This window comes from Notothenia coriiceps, unplaced genomic scaffold (assembly GCF_000735185.1).
Source record: "Notothenia coriiceps isolate Sejong01 unplaced genomic scaffold, NC01 NC01_scaffold00004795, whole genome shotgun sequence".
Classification (NCBI taxonomy): Eukaryota; Metazoa; Chordata; class Actinopteri; order Perciformes; family Nototheniidae; genus Notothenia; species Notothenia coriiceps.
The window spans coordinates 319,651-336,303 of record NW_011337496.1 but is presented as its reverse complement, the minus strand read 5'-3'; the positions used below and the strand labels follow the sequence as shown (position 1 = coordinate 336,303).

At 39.9% G+C, this 16,653-nt stretch overlaps 2 protein-coding genes and 1 long non-coding RNA gene across 4 annotated transcripts in view; 1 reads left to right on the top strand and 2 right to left on the bottom strand.

The window, feature by feature from the left end:
• Positions 1-5,706, bottom strand: part of bltp3a (bridge-like lipid transfer protein family member 3A) — an 18,853-nt gene extending 13,147 nt beyond the window's left edge. The window contains exons 1-3 of the mRNA XM_010767801.1: positions 5,542-5,706; positions 2,962-3,124; positions 749-787 (exon numbers count right to left, since the gene is read on the bottom strand). Coding sequence (XP_010766103.1) covers positions 749-787; positions 2,962-3,124; positions 5,542-5,585 — 246 coding nt within the window. The 5' untranslated portion in view covers positions 5,586-5,706. The remainder of the gene's footprint in view (positions 1-748; positions 788-2,961; positions 3,125-5,541) is intronic.
• Positions 5,707-6,979: 1,273 nt separating this feature from the next.
• ilrun (inflammation and lipid regulator with UBA-like and NBR1-like domains) lies at positions 6,980-16,065 on the top strand. Of its 2 annotated transcripts, XM_010767799.1 has the most exons (5): positions 7,001-7,302; positions 9,570-9,724; positions 9,836-10,033; positions 11,739-12,064; positions 14,185-16,065. In XM_010767799.1, exons 1-5 carry the CDS (start codon positions 7,139-7,141, stop codon positions 14,218-14,220), a joined length of 879 nt encoding a protein of 292 aa, XP_010766101.1. In that variant the 5' UTR covers positions 7,001-7,138; the 3' UTR covers positions 14,221-16,065. The 2 variants fall into 2 exon arrangements, with proteins under 2 accessions (XP_010766102.1, XP_010766101.1); XM_010767800.1 differs by lacking the exons at positions 11,739-12,064; positions 14,185-16,065 and adding an exon at positions 13,541-13,741 and having other exon boundaries at positions 6,980-7,302; positions 9,836-10,054.
• Positions 8,959-13,935, bottom strand: LOC104942560 (uncharacterized). The gene is made up of 3 exons (XR_798023.1): positions 13,541-13,935; positions 9,795-10,047; positions 8,959-9,704 (listed from the first exon to the last, which is right to left on the bottom strand). It is a non-coding gene; the product is annotated as an uncharacterized lncRNA (long non-coding RNA).
• Positions 16,066-16,653: the final 588 nt, after the last annotated feature.

The window sequence follows — 16,653 nt, the reverse complement described above, 5'->3', positions numbered from 1 at the left end:
AAAGGACGACGCAAGTGGAAACAATTCACAAAGGGATTAAACTGTTTAAAACACATGCTCAAAGTAAACCGGATTTTGACGATGTGTTTATGTGGATTCAAAAGTTGTAAATAATCTACAAAATGGAGGAGACCGATCTGATCGGAGCAACTGTGACAAATAATCCAACTGAAACCGGCATGGACAATGACTATGTTTTAAAAATGCGCTTATCCAGACAAGCCTGGTTTGGACACTTTACGGGCAGAAGAAACATTTCTATTAAAGAAAGAATTATACATTCTGTCTTTTTATGCCTTTAATAGCTACTAACTTGAATTTTTATTCAAATTAATTAATCAATTATTTTGTATATGATATTGTAATGTAGAGACAAGGCTTTTAGTGACAATCATGTATTGCGTTACAATTATATACACAAAAAAAAAAAAGTCTAAATATGATATTTGGCCTCAAATCATCTGAGTCCTGGCGCCCCCCCCTGCGATCTTTAGCGCGCCACCCAGGTTGGGAACCACTTAATCCATATTGCCATTTCGATATAACATTTAAATTAATTGTGCAGATTTAATACTAACATTCAAACATGATAACAGGAGAGAGAGCACAGCCTCTTGAGAACTATAACCAAACAGCCAAATAACTGTGCAGGGTCTTGCCAAAGTTATTTTGGGATAAAAGGGAGAGGCCCAGTGTTGCAGAAATGTGCAAGAACTCTGGAGAAGGACAAAAATAACATCGCTCTTACCAGACAGATGGGGCTTGTTTTCAACTTTGTCCATTGTATCTAGAAAGACAGAACAGCAAGGTCCACAGAGTCAGACACAAACACTTGCCACAGCATTCTGCACTGTTTAACATTCACAGGGCACAAGGGCACTGTGGACATCAAGCTCCTGCAACGTGATGAAGAGTGACGACAAGAACTGCCACACTGTATTATTCAGAGTTATACTGACATTTCTATTAAACAAATCAAATATCATCAGTTTAGTTATTATTACCATGTACTTAAACTACAAATGACAGCATTAGAGAAATAAAGCATTCATTATTAGACGAAGAGAAGAAAAAGGGAAGGAAATAAATAACATAAAAAAGACAGTAATGGACATTTAAGTGTTGACTATTACAAAAACATAATATCACATTTAATAGATCAGTCTTCACATGGCTGGACTGCATGTTTTCTGAAGACAGGAGTGTTTCGAATGTAACGATGTTCCAAAGCTTTTAAGAAAAGGGCTTGTTTTGACCAAATGATCTAAGAATACAAAGAAAACAAAGAAGCTGTTGCAGTCTTTGACAACATGTTGGGCTAATGAATCACAATGGTTAGTAATTACTGCGTTTACATTTGCAAGAGCTTTCAAAAGGACATCGTTAGCCTTCAAGCAGTGAATGTCTCCAAGCAGTAATGAAAGCAGCCAAATGACTGTGATTATGTCAGAGAGTTACTTGCATAGCAATGAAACCTAATGTTGTGCCTAAAGATGTCTGAAGATGATAAACAGTAACATATAGATAGAAAAACAGCACTGAGAGCTGAACAAATCCTCTATACCCTGCGTCCAAGACCTAGCTTGAATATCAGGAGCAGTTTAAAGAAATTCCTGAGATTTTTGACATTGCTTTCAAATCAAGTTCAAATTTAAATAACACACATTTTTTATTATGACAAGCATGCTAACACACTAACAATGACAAGTATTCAAGTTCAAATATATCCATCAGGAACAAAAAGTCAAATGTTGACCTGGTGGTGAGCCAAGACTTCTAAAATCAACATCATACTTTATAAAAAGAAGGAACTGATAAACAGCCAAGTACAGACCAAGCTAACATTTCAGGATATATAGGTCTACATTTTGTAGAGGTTAGCCAGGGGCAATGGGAATAGGAAAACAAACAAGTGAATTCCATTAATACATTTTAAAAAAGGAGTTTTTGCCCAGAGTCAGCCGGGTAAAAACTCCTCCTACACAGATAGACAGGTTGAAACACCACTTTTTCTTTTAAATCAAGTGTGCTATTTTTTAATCAACAATTTAAATGATGGGTTCTTTTTCTAGATCAGCCATGTGAACCAGGTAGTAATTGCTTTAACAGTACCAGCTGAATAAAATGCCTTATCGTGCATCCTTAATGCTGACAGCCCAGTGCACAGCATCCAGTTTATCCCAGGATCACAGCAGCCTCTGGCCTTTTGTGTCCCTCTGAATCACGGCTTGCCTCTCCAGTACTGATAACCAGTGCTTGTCTAAGCATCATAATGTCCGCAGCAGTGCCTCTAGCAGGGCTCATCTCCGTGGTACTGACACTGCTCATTTCCTCTACCACTCTTGTTGGGAAAATACTAAATGTACTCTTCCAATATCAGAGTAGCACACGATAACAAAGGCCCAAGTGTAACTGCGTACATGACAGGATGTATGATTACCTAGAAGAGCATCAGGACTGTTTTAGGCATATGAAAGCTATGTGACAACGATTAACATGATGATTCAGCCTCTATGGAGATAGGCATATGACAAGCATGATCATTTCTGATGTGGGTCTTAGCTAATCAAAACAAAACATTGTATACTGCTTTGAACCGGTATTCCTCCATCCTGTCACTGTGTCACAGTGTATATAAGCATGTGAAGGACACTGTTCAGGAACTAGTTGTGCCATATGCTCTGTATGTGATGACTACTTCCATTCTTGCAAGGTTAATAAATACATGTATCCTGATATTGAAGCTCAAGCCGGCGACAAGTGATATTTTTCTAACAACTCTCAAAGCTCCTGACATTAATAAACAGAAAACCCTTGTATAGTTTAAAAAAAGAACCATAGACAAATACAAACATGAATTATGAACTTTTTCTGTACCAGCTTTGTGTCTTACAAAAGAGAGACAGCCCCACCTTTTAGAGCAGCTACACAATCAGGTTAGACCACTCAACAGTAACATACCCTGATGGCGGCCTTGTTGCAGTAGACCCGGGTGACAGCCAGCCAGGTTGGCAGGTCCAGCATGTTCTGCAGAACCTCTTCATCAAGCTCCAGGTTGGACAGCTGCCCCTCCCCCTTCAGCGTGCTCAGGTTGATCTTGTCAGGGGACAGATTCTTGGTGAACCTAAGGAAAATGAGACCAGAGTCAACATTGACAGCCTAAATCTGGAAAAGCTTCATTCATTTTTAACTAAGGGAAACACCTGACATCATCAGTGCGTCACTGATGATCGAGGAGACAGGAATAAAGAAAATAAAATTATGCAGCTTGGCTAAGATGTTTCTAAAGCAGTGCAAGTGCATGAGTCATCCTGAGAAAACACAGCAGGCTCCGTACTAGAGCCACAGCTGTATTTCCCGTGTTGGTTAACCTCTCTTAGGGTGCTAGTGCAGCGAGCTCCAACAGCCGGTAACAGCCTCCAACTCAAAACAGGGTGAATATAGCATCAATGGAAGTAAATCAATTTGACAAGTATTTTAATTTCATATACATGACTGAACACTGTTCTGGCATATCTCCATGACATTTCAGACATCAGCCAAGAGACACACTGTATTGTTCTTGCCTGACATTTAGCCTGCTGCTTTTTAAACAGAGTTTGGCGCACAGATTGATTAACGGTATTAAATAAACTGATGAGACGATATTTAAATGTGGTCCAATTTGTCGACACGTTTAACATTGTTTGGCTTCACTTGATAAGCCTGATAAGCCAGTTGAAGCTTAAGCTTCTCTTCGACACTCAGCAATAAAATAAGATCTCAACACTTCTTTTGTGAACAAAACATGGGCCGCTGCTCTCATTTAACGTTAACTCCCACACTTTAAGGGCCTTTAATGAGTCATAGAGGTGTAGAGCTAGTTCACAGGTCCAACATACCAAACAGCTGGCGTGCAGCGTTATGCATTGTAATACACTTGCTTTTGGATTGGCAGGATTTTAAAAAAGCGATTTGGTGGTATTTATTATCAAGACATACGTTGGAGTTAAGTCTACTGAATAGTTGTGCTATTTTTAATAAGACTAGCAATGTAAACTAATAACTCAGATTAGCATGGTTCAAAGAGTACAGAAACCCCACAGCTTATCTGAGGCAAGAAAGAGTGCATTTTACAAGTTTTGCCTAAAGTAAAACTGTTTGGTTTCACAATTAAACAATGCCTATGTCGTTTTTTTCCGATTAACACAAAAAATATCCATAGAAATTGTCAATTTAGTTTGAGAAGTCCATTGTTTGTACGTTTAACACAGTGGCGTTGTACTATAGATAGACATTATAGCCATAAGAATGCATGTAGGAAGGCCTGGATTAAATCGGATGTGATCTTGTCTACATCCTGGGTACCTGCTTTACAAATAACGCTACACGAAGACCAACTGAATCTATGCATAGACTGTAAATTCAATAACTTTAATCCTATGTGCTCGCATTTCTACTGACCAAGTCTGTGTCCAGTGTGTCCGACCTACTGTGACAATTTTGTTTTAATTATTCAGTGTCAGAGACAACACAGGGAAGGAGAATAAGAGTTGGTCAAATAAAAGATCATCCAACTGGAGTAAGACACACCTTCAACACATACTGACTATGCTCTCCATCCCAAATGTATTTCTTAACAACTTTCAGCAGAAAAAAAACTAACAGCAGCTCACCATTTCTGATGCAATAAAACCTAAAAAGGAGCTAACATAGTATGCACATGTCTTGGCAGCATCACAGAAAGAGGAAGTAAGAGCAGGTATAGAGAAGGGGAGCAGTCAGCTCTGGAGAGGATGCTGAAGGTGACAGGAATACAAAATATGCCCATGTACATTATGGTGCCAGATTGAATACATGTTGCTGAATGATGACATTGATGGGACTACAGGGACATAACTGACTACTCTGAGTTGGGGATGAATACATTAAAGCATTTTTGCACTAGATAGGCTCGATTATTAAAATATTTCCTCTAATAACCTACCCATGAAGAAAATGTGTATTTCTCCTAGAGGAAGTGGCATTGTGTTAAGCTTTACTGTGTATAAGAAATCTATAGTAACCTTATAAATAGATGGATGGAGTTGAGTGATAATGATGATCTAATATGCTACTTTCAGAGACATTTAAGTTTCTATTGTAAAGTAATTATGATGCCCTGGACCCTTAAACGTTATGTGTCTAAGTAAACAGAGGGGTACAATAATGACAGATGTGAGGCCCATTTTATATAGCTTAGTAAAGCCAGTCTGTAGCATAACAGTATTAAGAACACATGCATTCAGTTGTGAAAGTAATTGATTGTATCCCGTTCAGGTTTAACGGGTTTTTTGCGTTCACTGTCCCTGTCAAGTTAACTCATCATTACGTTATTCTCATGTGGCTGTTTAACATGTAGCGTTAAACTAGTTGGTAACCAGTGTGTAAATCAATGTAGCTAGCTTCACGTTGGATAGCAAATACTAGCAGACTGTGGTTGGCTGTGTGTTGGGCAGTAACGTTAAAACATCATCCAGCCGGGCTAACTGGCTAACACAAAACGCCAAAAATGACACTTACCGTGACAAATGTTTCAGAATCTGCTTTTTGATTAATCCGGCCATTTCTGCTGGCGTCCTTGTCGTGCAGAAACAGCAGTAAATAAAACAAACACTATCCTGCAGACACCTCTTTATTATACACAGCCCGAGCTCTGTGCATCCTTCTAGCCGCTGCTACCTCGCTAAACGCCGGACAGCAACTCACTCACCCCCCCTTCTCTCTGTCTGACAAATACACACACACGGCAACAAAAAAAAAACACAAGAGCTTTAACGACACATTGACGCCACCTGCTGGATATTGCGGGGAGAACAGAGCAGACAATCACAGCAATCACGACTACTTCTGCATCCAAGCTAATAATACTTGCAATTATGCAATGATAAAGTGGTGGATGTGTGTTATTACCTACATTAAATCAGTTAATCTGAGTGCAAAATTAATCTATTTAAAACCTTTTTTCAAATGGCATCTCTGTTCTATGTGAAAGAGCAACACAAGAAAAACATATTAGATCAAACACATTTTCAGAGGGTACGATTTATAATTAAAAAACAACTGAATGTTCGGTTTAAATGTGAAATACCTTGGGATGGAAACCTGGCTATACCTGAAACATTTTACCTGGCCATGTAGTACGTAGTAGAGGTGTATTGAACACGTTAAACAGGTTGAACTGATACACACCACATTCTTCCCTTGTAAAAATACTATATTGGAAACATATTATAAAAGAAACATTATTCTGCAAAGGGTCATCACAATATTTTACAACCAATAATCGTTTTTTCCCCATCTCTTCATTGTAGTTTATCAAACTCAACCCTAATAAGTGACATTAAGGCAACACCGAAACCTTTTAGAATGATAGTGAACATTGTAGACGTGACATAGGGGAACCAATATAATCAAGACAAGTAGTAAAGACAATATTAAGTATTTAACTAAACTATGGATATAGTTATTATTGTTTATAAAGTGGATGGACTCAAAGTACAAGTTCAACACTGAAATATATATGTTGTGTTTGGAACACGAATAATTTACAAAAAACATAAATCCACCTTTCTACTGAACATTGTGAGAAGAAAAAACGTTTCGTTTTTTTAAAGATAAACAATCGGATAAACAGACAACCTAAGAGGCATTACAAAAGCAATAACTTAATAAAACACGGCATTGCACATAAGTAGAAATTAAAGAGTAGAAATAAACAATACTAGAATTATAAACATCTCAAAATAGAATTAAAGCAGCATTACAAAGTAGAACATATAGGCCTACAGTAGATCTATAAACTCTGACATTAAAACACTATTGAAGGGTTTACATTTATTTGATTTAAAGTTTTTGAAAAAAATAATAAATCAACACAGAACGTAGTATTATAGAGTAATAATTACCCCAAAAATAATACCATGATTAATCTAAAAGTTTCTCTCCTAAAGGCTGGCTCCAGAGGGTCATCACCGCTCTGCTGGCTGATAGGCTGAGCTGCGAAACTGAATCATGTGACATGCGCACTCGGCCCTGTTGTTGAGTTTGTTATGACAAGTCGAGGCCTCGGACTAAATTAGGAAGCGAAGCCCCTGTTTCTGTCCGGGCGAATCGGAAGATGGAGGGCATGGAACTGGACATAGACCTGGACCAGGAGCTCATGCAGAAATTCAGCTGCATGGGAACAACAGACAAAGACATCTTAATCACGGAGTTTCAGAGGCTGCTCGGCTTCCAGCTCAACCCCGCCGGATGCGCCTTCTTTCTGGACATGACCAACTGGTGAGCCCGGGGACTCGTGGGGCCTGCTGTGCGCTTCATGCTAGATATTACTGTCAACTAGCTAGCTTTCTACAAGGGGATTTCACAGTAAAACTTATATTTCATCGGTTAAAACATTAAAGTAAACCACAAGGTAGTGTTTTTGTTCATTGTGACAGAGGGGGTGGCTTTACGTTCGGTTTGTAACGTGGATACGACGCTGTAGTAACGTAACTAGCGTTAGCTGAGTCACCATGTTTGCCACTTTTGGTTGCCTTTAGGGACGGTAAAAAGGTAGTTTAGCAGGTATTGTGACGCAAAATGATACTCCAAACATTAACATTAACTAACAAACGAGTTCACATTAAAGCGGGTGGGATGTTTGAATGGAAATTAAGTGTTTTATTGTGAATGTGGTGGTTGCTAACAGGAATTGTAGGTTGGCCATCACTATTATGCAGTGGTGTTAAGTAACCAGGTATATTTACTCGAGCACTGTACTTACAAGTATGAGGTACTATTGCTTTACAACACCATGCCTATCTTCATTTGATGCTTTCTCTTTTACTCCACTACAGGCATTTGATCTGACCTTAAGTTACTATGCAGATTTTGATTAATGATATACAATATAAACACTTAAGACTTTAGTTACACCTGGACTAAATTCAAAAACCACTCGGCAGTAAATACAATATAATTATAATAACATACAGTACATCATTTCGAAATTGGCAATATGCATTATGACTACTTCGATCTTACTAGTGTATTTTGATGCCGATTCTGTACTTTTACTGGATGAACATTTTTAATGCAGGACTTGTAACAGAGTATTCCTACTCTCTGGTATTTCTACTTTTCTTAAGTACAAGATCTTCCACCTCTGCTGTTATGCAAAGCTAGGCACCGAACTCGTCACTGAATTGATGATTAAAAGTGTATAACTGATTCTCTCAGTCTTTGCATTGCTTATTGTGTTAAACACCTTTACGTTATCAGCAGCCATGGTGATCAAATGTTATGTCTGCCACTCGACGATAATCACAGTGGAGATCGCTGCTGTTTTATTACGTAACCTTCCCACCGAGTGCTCATAGTGGTTGTTGTGCAACCCTGGACACAATGTATTATAATGTGTTAATAAAACACTACGAACACTCAAGCTGCGTCTTCCATTGCGACACTGATTAAATTAAACGAGTGAAAAACAATGCGCAAGGGAAGCAAAGGTCATATTGAAGTCTTGCCTTGGATAAATGTCTCTGCGCAGATGCAGTGTTAAGCTAATGCAGCTCCATGGAAGATAACTGTCTCAGGGCAGGCTGTAGTAGTAACACGTGACGCCGGGTAATGGCTCCTCTGCAACGGGCTTTCTAAAAATAAAAACTGCTGCTTTATGGATGACCAGCATGTCACGGGAAGCCCCCATTCGCAATCTATCTGGGTCGGCAGGCATCTGTTTACATCAATATATTGCACCAACCTAATCTCAAAAATGCCAAATTATTTTTTATATAAAAGTATTATAGTACCATAACGTGCGTACTTGTGGTTTCCAATTTGAGTGGCTAGTAATTTGAGTGAAGACAATCATTTGTTTAAATTAGAGTTGAATAACTACAGCTTCCATTTTGTTTAGCAGTAAACTGTACCAATATAGCTAAGACTCCTGGGTATAGGACTAAAACCATTTATTGATATAGTTTGTTAAATGTTAGAAATAATGTTGACAATTACATTTTTATAGAACAGAAAAAAATATGTAAATAATTGTATAAAAACATACCATTACATGTACAATATATGCTTTTTTTTAAAGATTGAATAGCTGTATTGTTCAGTGCAGAAATGTACTAAACTTCTTCATGTGCTGGATATATTCTGAGGATTTGGATTAATGTTATTGTAGCTTGTGGATACATTTGCGTTTAAGGTGTTTGGGCAAAGCAAGCTATATCAAGAATTCACACTAGGCTTAAGGAAATTGTGATTTTTCACTGTTTGACAGTTATAGACCAAAAGTTGATTAATAAAAGATATGACCTACATTTCACAAACAAAGGGCGCATCAGTAAAACCCTTGATATGCTGGAATGTAATCCTTATTAAATAAACGTATTTTATCGTGCTGAAAATGTCGTAAATAAACTAGCTACTAAATGTGTCATATCTGTGCATACTGCAGACAAATCATGGAGTTTCTTCTAAACAAATCATATGTTATACTCATATTGAGAATCTATATCTGTACTGATCACCTGGATTTCTGTCTTCTAATGTCACAGGAATTTACAAGCAGCCATCGGAGCCTACTATGACTTTGAGAGTCCCAACATCAGCGCGCCGTGCATGTCCTTTGTGAGTGACGTGACGATTGGTGAGGGAGAATCAGTTCCACCAGACACACCTTTCACAAAGACCTGGAGAGTACAGAACACAGGTGAGTCTGCTGGGATAACAGATCAGAGGTGACACCAGCTTTATGAATTAAAAAAATAAATAAGACTCACATTTCAAGCCAAGTTCAGCACATTCTCTGTGTGTGTTCCAGGTCCAGAGTCCTGGCCTCCCGGTGTTTGCCTGAAGTATGTCGGAGGAGATCAGTTCGGTCATGTAAACATGGTGATGGCGCGGTCTTTAGACCCTCAGGAGGTGGCTGATGTCAGTGTTCAGATGCAGAGCCCTGCGACTCCTGGCATGTACCAGGGCCAGTGGAGGATGTGCACAGCCACCGGACTGTACTTTGGAGGTGAGGACAGAGAGCTTTACAATAGAAAGAAAATGTGAATTGTTGCAATATGGAATTTATTAGTTAGTCTATCAACAGAAATATTATTGGCCCCTACTTTGATAATGTCTTCAGCAATTCAACACTTCCAAACATTCACACGCTTCTCCATGTGGGTTTTGTGGCTATTGCTTTTTTATATCCCTTTTACAAACAGACTATTTTTGGTTTCTGGACTTGTAGGCAGACAAAATTAAGCTTTTTGGTTATGTCACCTTGAGCTTTTTAAACATTTGTATAGACTACAAGAATACAGCAGTTGACAAATAAAAGTCCGTAGTTGGAACTAAGCTGCCAACATTTCACAAATCACTGTAGTTAACAGCAGGGGACAACGGTTGTTATTTAAAATAAGTGCTACAACTCAAAGAATGGTTGAGAAACAACCAGACGTGCAATCACCGCTAAATGCACTTTAACCATAGACTGTATATATAAAGTTAGTTCTTGACTTTAATAATAATACATTACATTTATAAAGCGCTTTTCCTGGTGCTCAAAGCGCTTACAAGCAAGTAAAACAAAAGTAAAAAAGTGCTAAGGTAGGAGGAATAAGGGCAAGGGGTTAGTTGATTAGGAGTTGAAGGCAAGAGTGAAAAGGTGAGTTTTGAGGGATTGTTTGAATGATGTGAGAGTGTTGGCGGATCTGACGTGGCTGGGGAGGGAGTTCCAGAGTGTGGGGGAGGCTGCTGCCAAGGCCCTGTCCCCCCGGGTCCGGAGCTTTGTCCTGATGGGCTGCAGTAGGTTAGCTTCAGCAGACCTGAGGCGACGGGTGGGGTTGTGTCGTTGGATAAGGTCACAGAGGTAGGGGGGGCAAGGTTGTTGAGGTCTTTGAAAGTGAAAAGTAATATTTTAAAGTCAATGCGGTGTTTGATGGGGAGCCAGTGGAGTTCATGGAGGATAGGGGTAACACAGCGGGTTAACACAGGGGTATCATCTCGCATCTTGTACTTAATATGTCGTTGCTGCTATAGTGTACTGCTATGTGGTAAATACTTGTGTGCTGCTCTTGCTCTTTTGCATATCAAGTATTTATTTTTTGCTATGTTTAAAAATGTCATGTTCTTATATGTTGTATGTCAGCGACTACGGATGAAAATTAGCTCAAAGCCGGCATATTTACACTTGAAGCATTATTTGTCTAAAGTGTTCATTAATGTGCATTGTCCTTTTCAAATAAACGATTAAATGAAATGACATCATTTGGTGTGCTTTTCCTTTAGTGGAAACTATAACCAATGATTGAATGGCCTTCCCATCAGCACACAAGAAATGCATTCATTTACTTGATTTACGTCCTCCTGCAAATTTAAATGTGTGTGATGGATCCCAACAGGAAGTCCCTCAAGCCTATTTATAGAGGGATACTCAATTAAACATTATACTTGGCCTTAATGTTTCATTAACTCCACATAGAGATCATTTTTCACTTTAACATCATCAGTCTCCTAGTGACTTTCATAGAGAAGAATTGCAGACCTGGAGGATATTGTGGGTGTGTGGTCCAGCTTCACTTGACATGTTACAGGATCATTTGTATTTTCAGACTCGTTAGCATCCTTAATTGGTCATTAGTTTAAACTTTACACACTTAGGTTCATCTTTGAGAGTGGCAGACTGTTAGTGGCTTTGTGTATCATACCGTGCGTTTTGCTTCCTTTGACAGATGTCATTTGGGTGATCCTGAGTGTGGAAGTTGGAGGCCTCCTCGGCGTCACACAGCAGCTTTCCTCTTTTCAAGCAGAGTTCAACACCCAGCCTCACCGCGCTCTGGAGGGCGACTACAACCCCTTCGCCTCTCCAGAGAAGAGCAAGTGCCCCAACAGCAACAACAACAGCCTGCACGATGCCAGCGGACACAGAGGCCCAGAGGAACATTGGCAGGGAAACCCCAACCAGCTGCAGCAAGATCAGAATGGACTTTCACACAACTCTGTGGATCTAGTAGCAAACAGTCTACAAAGCAATCTATCAGTAGTTTCTTATAACCAGGTAAGGCAGGAGGGTTCTCCAGACATGTGAATCGTGGTTGATTTCTTTACATTTCTAGCTCTAGAACCTGGTTGCAACATATAGAACGTCAAGTATCGGGATATTTCTCGAATGCACGTTAAACATACATTTAAAATCATTAAAGGAATACCAAATGATGTTTTTATTAATCTGAGGTGAAATCTGTAACAATAAGTTATCCAACATTCTCAGGGGTGGCAACATTAGATAATTATTTGGATGCTTATACTCTTGAACATATTAAGCTGCAAAGAGGTTTATTCCTCCCATGTTCCGATGTTTTGACTAACAAGACTAATGCTACGTTCCACTAAGGAATCATTGTTATCTTAGTTCTTGTCCCAGTTTAGCAAAGCAAGATTTATAGTTAGTAAATCCACATTTAAAAACTAAACTGCTCATAAGACTCAGGTGGATCAGTTCTCTCCTTTAGTTAAAAGGCAGTCATTTTTAAAGCACAACCTCTTCAAGTGTAAGTTTAACTGAAATGATGTTTGAAGAGAAGTTCACAGACAGGCTCGAGAAGGCAGTCCACAAATGGAAACAAATCCAGAAAGGTCAGATGATAGCAGGTTCACTTATGGCGCATTTCCACTACAGCGCGGTTTAAGCGAGCCGTGCCCAGCCCGTTTTAGGTTGGGTTTCCACTTGGCGTAGTTCCGGCTAGCGGGTACTATTTCACAGTTTTTCTGGCCCCATAAAATCGTGGTTCAAGGGCCAGGAACAACCAGCCTGAGTCGGGCTGAGTTTGCTAAACTCGAGAGNGTTTCCACTTGGCGTAGTTCCGGCTAGCGGGTACTATTTCACAGTTTTTCTGGCCCCATAACATCGAGGTTCTTTCTGGGCCAACAACCAGGCTGAGTTGGGCTGAGTATGCTAAACTAGAGAGAATCGCTGGCAAGGGGGCTACAACTACAACAAGATGAACATATTTGACCGTGATTTAATTGTAACACACGTTTCAAAATGATGCCGAAGTAACAACAAACTGATACCGGATAGTAAAAACCATGCATTAATGCTTTGACAAGTCTGCAGACAGACGGCAGGCAAAAACCTTTTAAAATGCGTGTTTTCTGAATGGAGATCGGCTAAGCTAACGCAGTATATGCTCCGACCGTCCACACTCACAACAACGGCCTACAGACAGAAATAAACCAGCGCCTGTATTCGCCATGACACAGACGGTCTGTGGTTTGTACTTTTGTCTAGTTTCTGAACAGATATGAGGAGCTGTGAGCTCTGAGTGCTAACAGCTAACGGCTGATGTTGGTTTTCTGTGTTTCGCATTGAAGATGACCTCACCTCCACCTACACTGCGTTACTATAGTTACTGCCCCAGCTACTAAACTAATGGAAAAGCAGCATAAAGTGAGCCAGTCCTAACAAGGCCTAACTATACCGTACTAAGCCGAGCGAGGCCCTGCAGTGGAAACGCGCCATTAGATGTATTACCTGGTGCACAGCCCTCCTGTTCCATGGCCGTCATGATGTTGCTCATTAGCCGTGTGTCCACTGTCCACTCTTTGAATATTGGTGAAGTGGTGTCGTTCCCACATAGTCCATTCACGTCCATGTTCACTTCCAACCGGTGCATTTTTTATTCAAGCACTGCAATCTTTGATAGAGGTTTGTGGTAGTCATCTGAGAAGAGCATCTTGCTGCTAATTAGCTTTAGCTCAGTAGAGTGTTTCCATTGACTGAGGTCAAGGCTTGAGCGGTTGGTAGGCCACGCTAACAGAGGACTGAGGAAGTCTCAAACATTTTTGAAATATGGCAAAATCACACTAAGTAATAACAAAAGCGAGTAGTTTCAGTGATCCTGGAGTAGCTCCTCCAAGTTTCTCACTGGCAAAGAGCTGGTGAGCTGGTTTTATATACTGACTGACTGATGAGATCATGAGCGTCAGCTGTGTCAGCAGCTGGAGATGATTGGACAGTTAGAGGACACCTGGTGGACAGGTGGAGAACAGCAGGTCTGGAAGGCCGATTGAAGCAAATAAAAACTACTGAGGCCGCTTTTGTTGAAATGTTAGCTGTCATTTATCCACTTTTCTATGATCCTACTGTCTGTTTGTAATCATTTCTCTTCCTTACAGGGTATACAGGAGCCTTTTCCTTTCGGGCACTCTTAAATCTTGGGACTTGTCACAGTGAAGCAGCACTGAACCTCTGGAGTCACACCAATACACGAAAGAAGATGCTTTATCAGTAGCTGGTAAAGAGTGTGGAGATTCAAAAAAAAAAAACTTTATGCAAAGACCAGCTACACTTTGAGAAACCAGAGGCCAACGCTCCGACGTGCAGCTCAACAACATCCCACCACTCACTGTATGCACGTGTGAATGCTAAGTTAAAAATGAGTGCTATGAGTCTTTTGAGTGATAACTTCTTTCTTTTTCTTTTTTCAGATTTTTAGTTGTCAGAGTGCAAATGAAATAATGATGACGGGCGTGCGTATTTGCGTGTGTGTGTGTGTGTGTGTGTGTGTGTGTGTGTGTGTGTGTGTGTGTGTGTGTGTGTGTGTGTGTGTGCATGTGTGTGTATTGTGCAACCTGAAAGAGAGACTATGGAGGAAAAGCCATTTATTTTGCCAACTGATTCTCCAGTTTCTGCTCTGACTCTTGATATATTCATTCATTCTTTCTGGACCTGTAACTAAATCAAAAAAAATATGGACATCTCTGAAACCAACCATTGGATTTCCTTATTTACTTTTTATCTTTTAATATCCACTTTAGAGTAAGGGGGACAGCCACATGCTATGGAAATACATCTCAAGGTCCTTCATGGCTTGTGCATTATGGGCAATCATTTTGATGCTTTCATAGTACCTACAATTTTGAAATGCGATGCAATTTCCTCCACTGGGGGGGAGCGAGACATTATTCTATCAAACAGAAAATAAGAGAAACAGATATTTACAGTATATCTTAAGTTTATTCTGCCTCATTGTACAGACATTTTCTTCTGGATCTGGAGCCAACCATTTTGATTATGCCTTCTATAGTCAGGTACTTTATATATATTCATATACAGAATATTTGCAGAATATGATGCAGTATTTAAAAAAAATCCCTCTTATTGTGTTAAGCTTTTTAGTTTTGCTTGGAAATAAAACACAAGATAAGAGAATAAAGCATCTATGACATACGACATTGAATCCAAGCCATATGAAGAGCGGTAAAAACACGACTTCATAAAAAAACAGAAATGTTCTTTGTCACCCTATTCTGAATTTCGATTTGAAAAGCTGTCGTAGAGTTTATCATATTAAGTTGAATGTATTTGATGAATGTAGTAGAAGATCATTATTTGGAAACATTCATTTACCCAAAGATACAACATTGTATATTTGCATTGAAGTGGCCGTTTTATGAGTAGAATTATCGTTCCGAATATCCCTGTTTATTGTTAAAACGATGCTTACATTATGCCACATTAGAGTCTGCAATGTACTTCATAGTCGAGCTCATTAAACACATCTGATCCTTGTTGATGGTTTCAGGTGCAAACTGAACTGCACCAGTGACAGACTGCTGTTGGCATTGTTACTGCATATCAATTTGCACTAAGTGTCCATGTTAAGGCCTGTCTCTGCCCCACAAAGACAGTTATGTCCTGAAGGGTTTGACTCGGTGGCTATCTCATCATCTACGGCCTGAGTGTGAGACCACCTCTCCAGGTAAACCCTCTGTTATTAAGCCCCAGGGTTACTGCGCTCTGACAACAGGACAATACTACACCACGTGTTCACGGTATGAATGTTCCTGCAGGCTCTCGATGCCAGTTCATCAGTATGATATTTAGTTCTGAGTCTCTCTGGGGTTTCCGCTGGCCAGATTGCAGAATGAATCAGTTGGCATTAGACTCATACAACAGCACATTGATGAGAGTGAGGAAGTGCAAACAGATGACAGCTTTTTCCCCCTGTTTGTTTGATGAATGTTTGTATGATTAAATTATCACTGAAAACTCAAGTCTCGTGCTCTGTGTCTTGTTATAGTTCCAGGAGTATAAACCTCAAGGCGTCAGATCTGAATTGAGGATTAAACAAAAAAATATTTCTTATTTCCACATGGTCAAATACAAGGCCGGATTAGTACCTCCAGGGGCCCCTGGGCACTGAGCACTCATGCCCCCCCCCCCCCTGGCGCCGCCCGCCACATATCGGCTTAGTGTCGTGTGACCTCGTTGGTTGTGTTAAAGTGATGGAAAAAATGAAAATTGAGAGGTCACAAACACTGTTTATCTTGGCACATGAAAATGTCGGTCGTCAGTATACAACCGTAATTTACTCCACGACAAGACCTCCAAAAACTATACTATAATGGATCCAGAAGAACTCGGTATGTGACAGAACTTCTAGAATAGGTAACATAGAAACAGAAAAGTGCCACTAAAGACTGCTTTCCCGCCCTTTCCGATCCTGGATGAAACCAACTTGATACACCCGACGCAGGGGACGAAACCGTTTATCCACACGCTATACTGTCGGTCTAACTGAACTTCTAAGATTTATAAACCAGTACAACACACTAACCCCATCCCACCACAATGAACAACCA

Bases quoted from the DNA above. Each gene is read 5' to 3' on its own strand.
- ilrun (XM_010767799.1), top strand. From the start codon at position 7,139: ATGGAGGGCATGGAACTGGACATAGACCTGGACCAGGAGCTCATGCAG. The intron at 7,303-9,569 runs GTGAGCCCGGGG...CTAATGTCACAG, and splicing joins TTTCTGGACATGACCAACTG to GAATTTACAAGCAGCCATCG. The intron at 12,065-14,184 runs GTAAGGCAGGAG...TCTTCCTTACAG, and splicing joins CAGTAGTTTCTTATAACCAG to GGTATACAGGAGCCTTTTCC.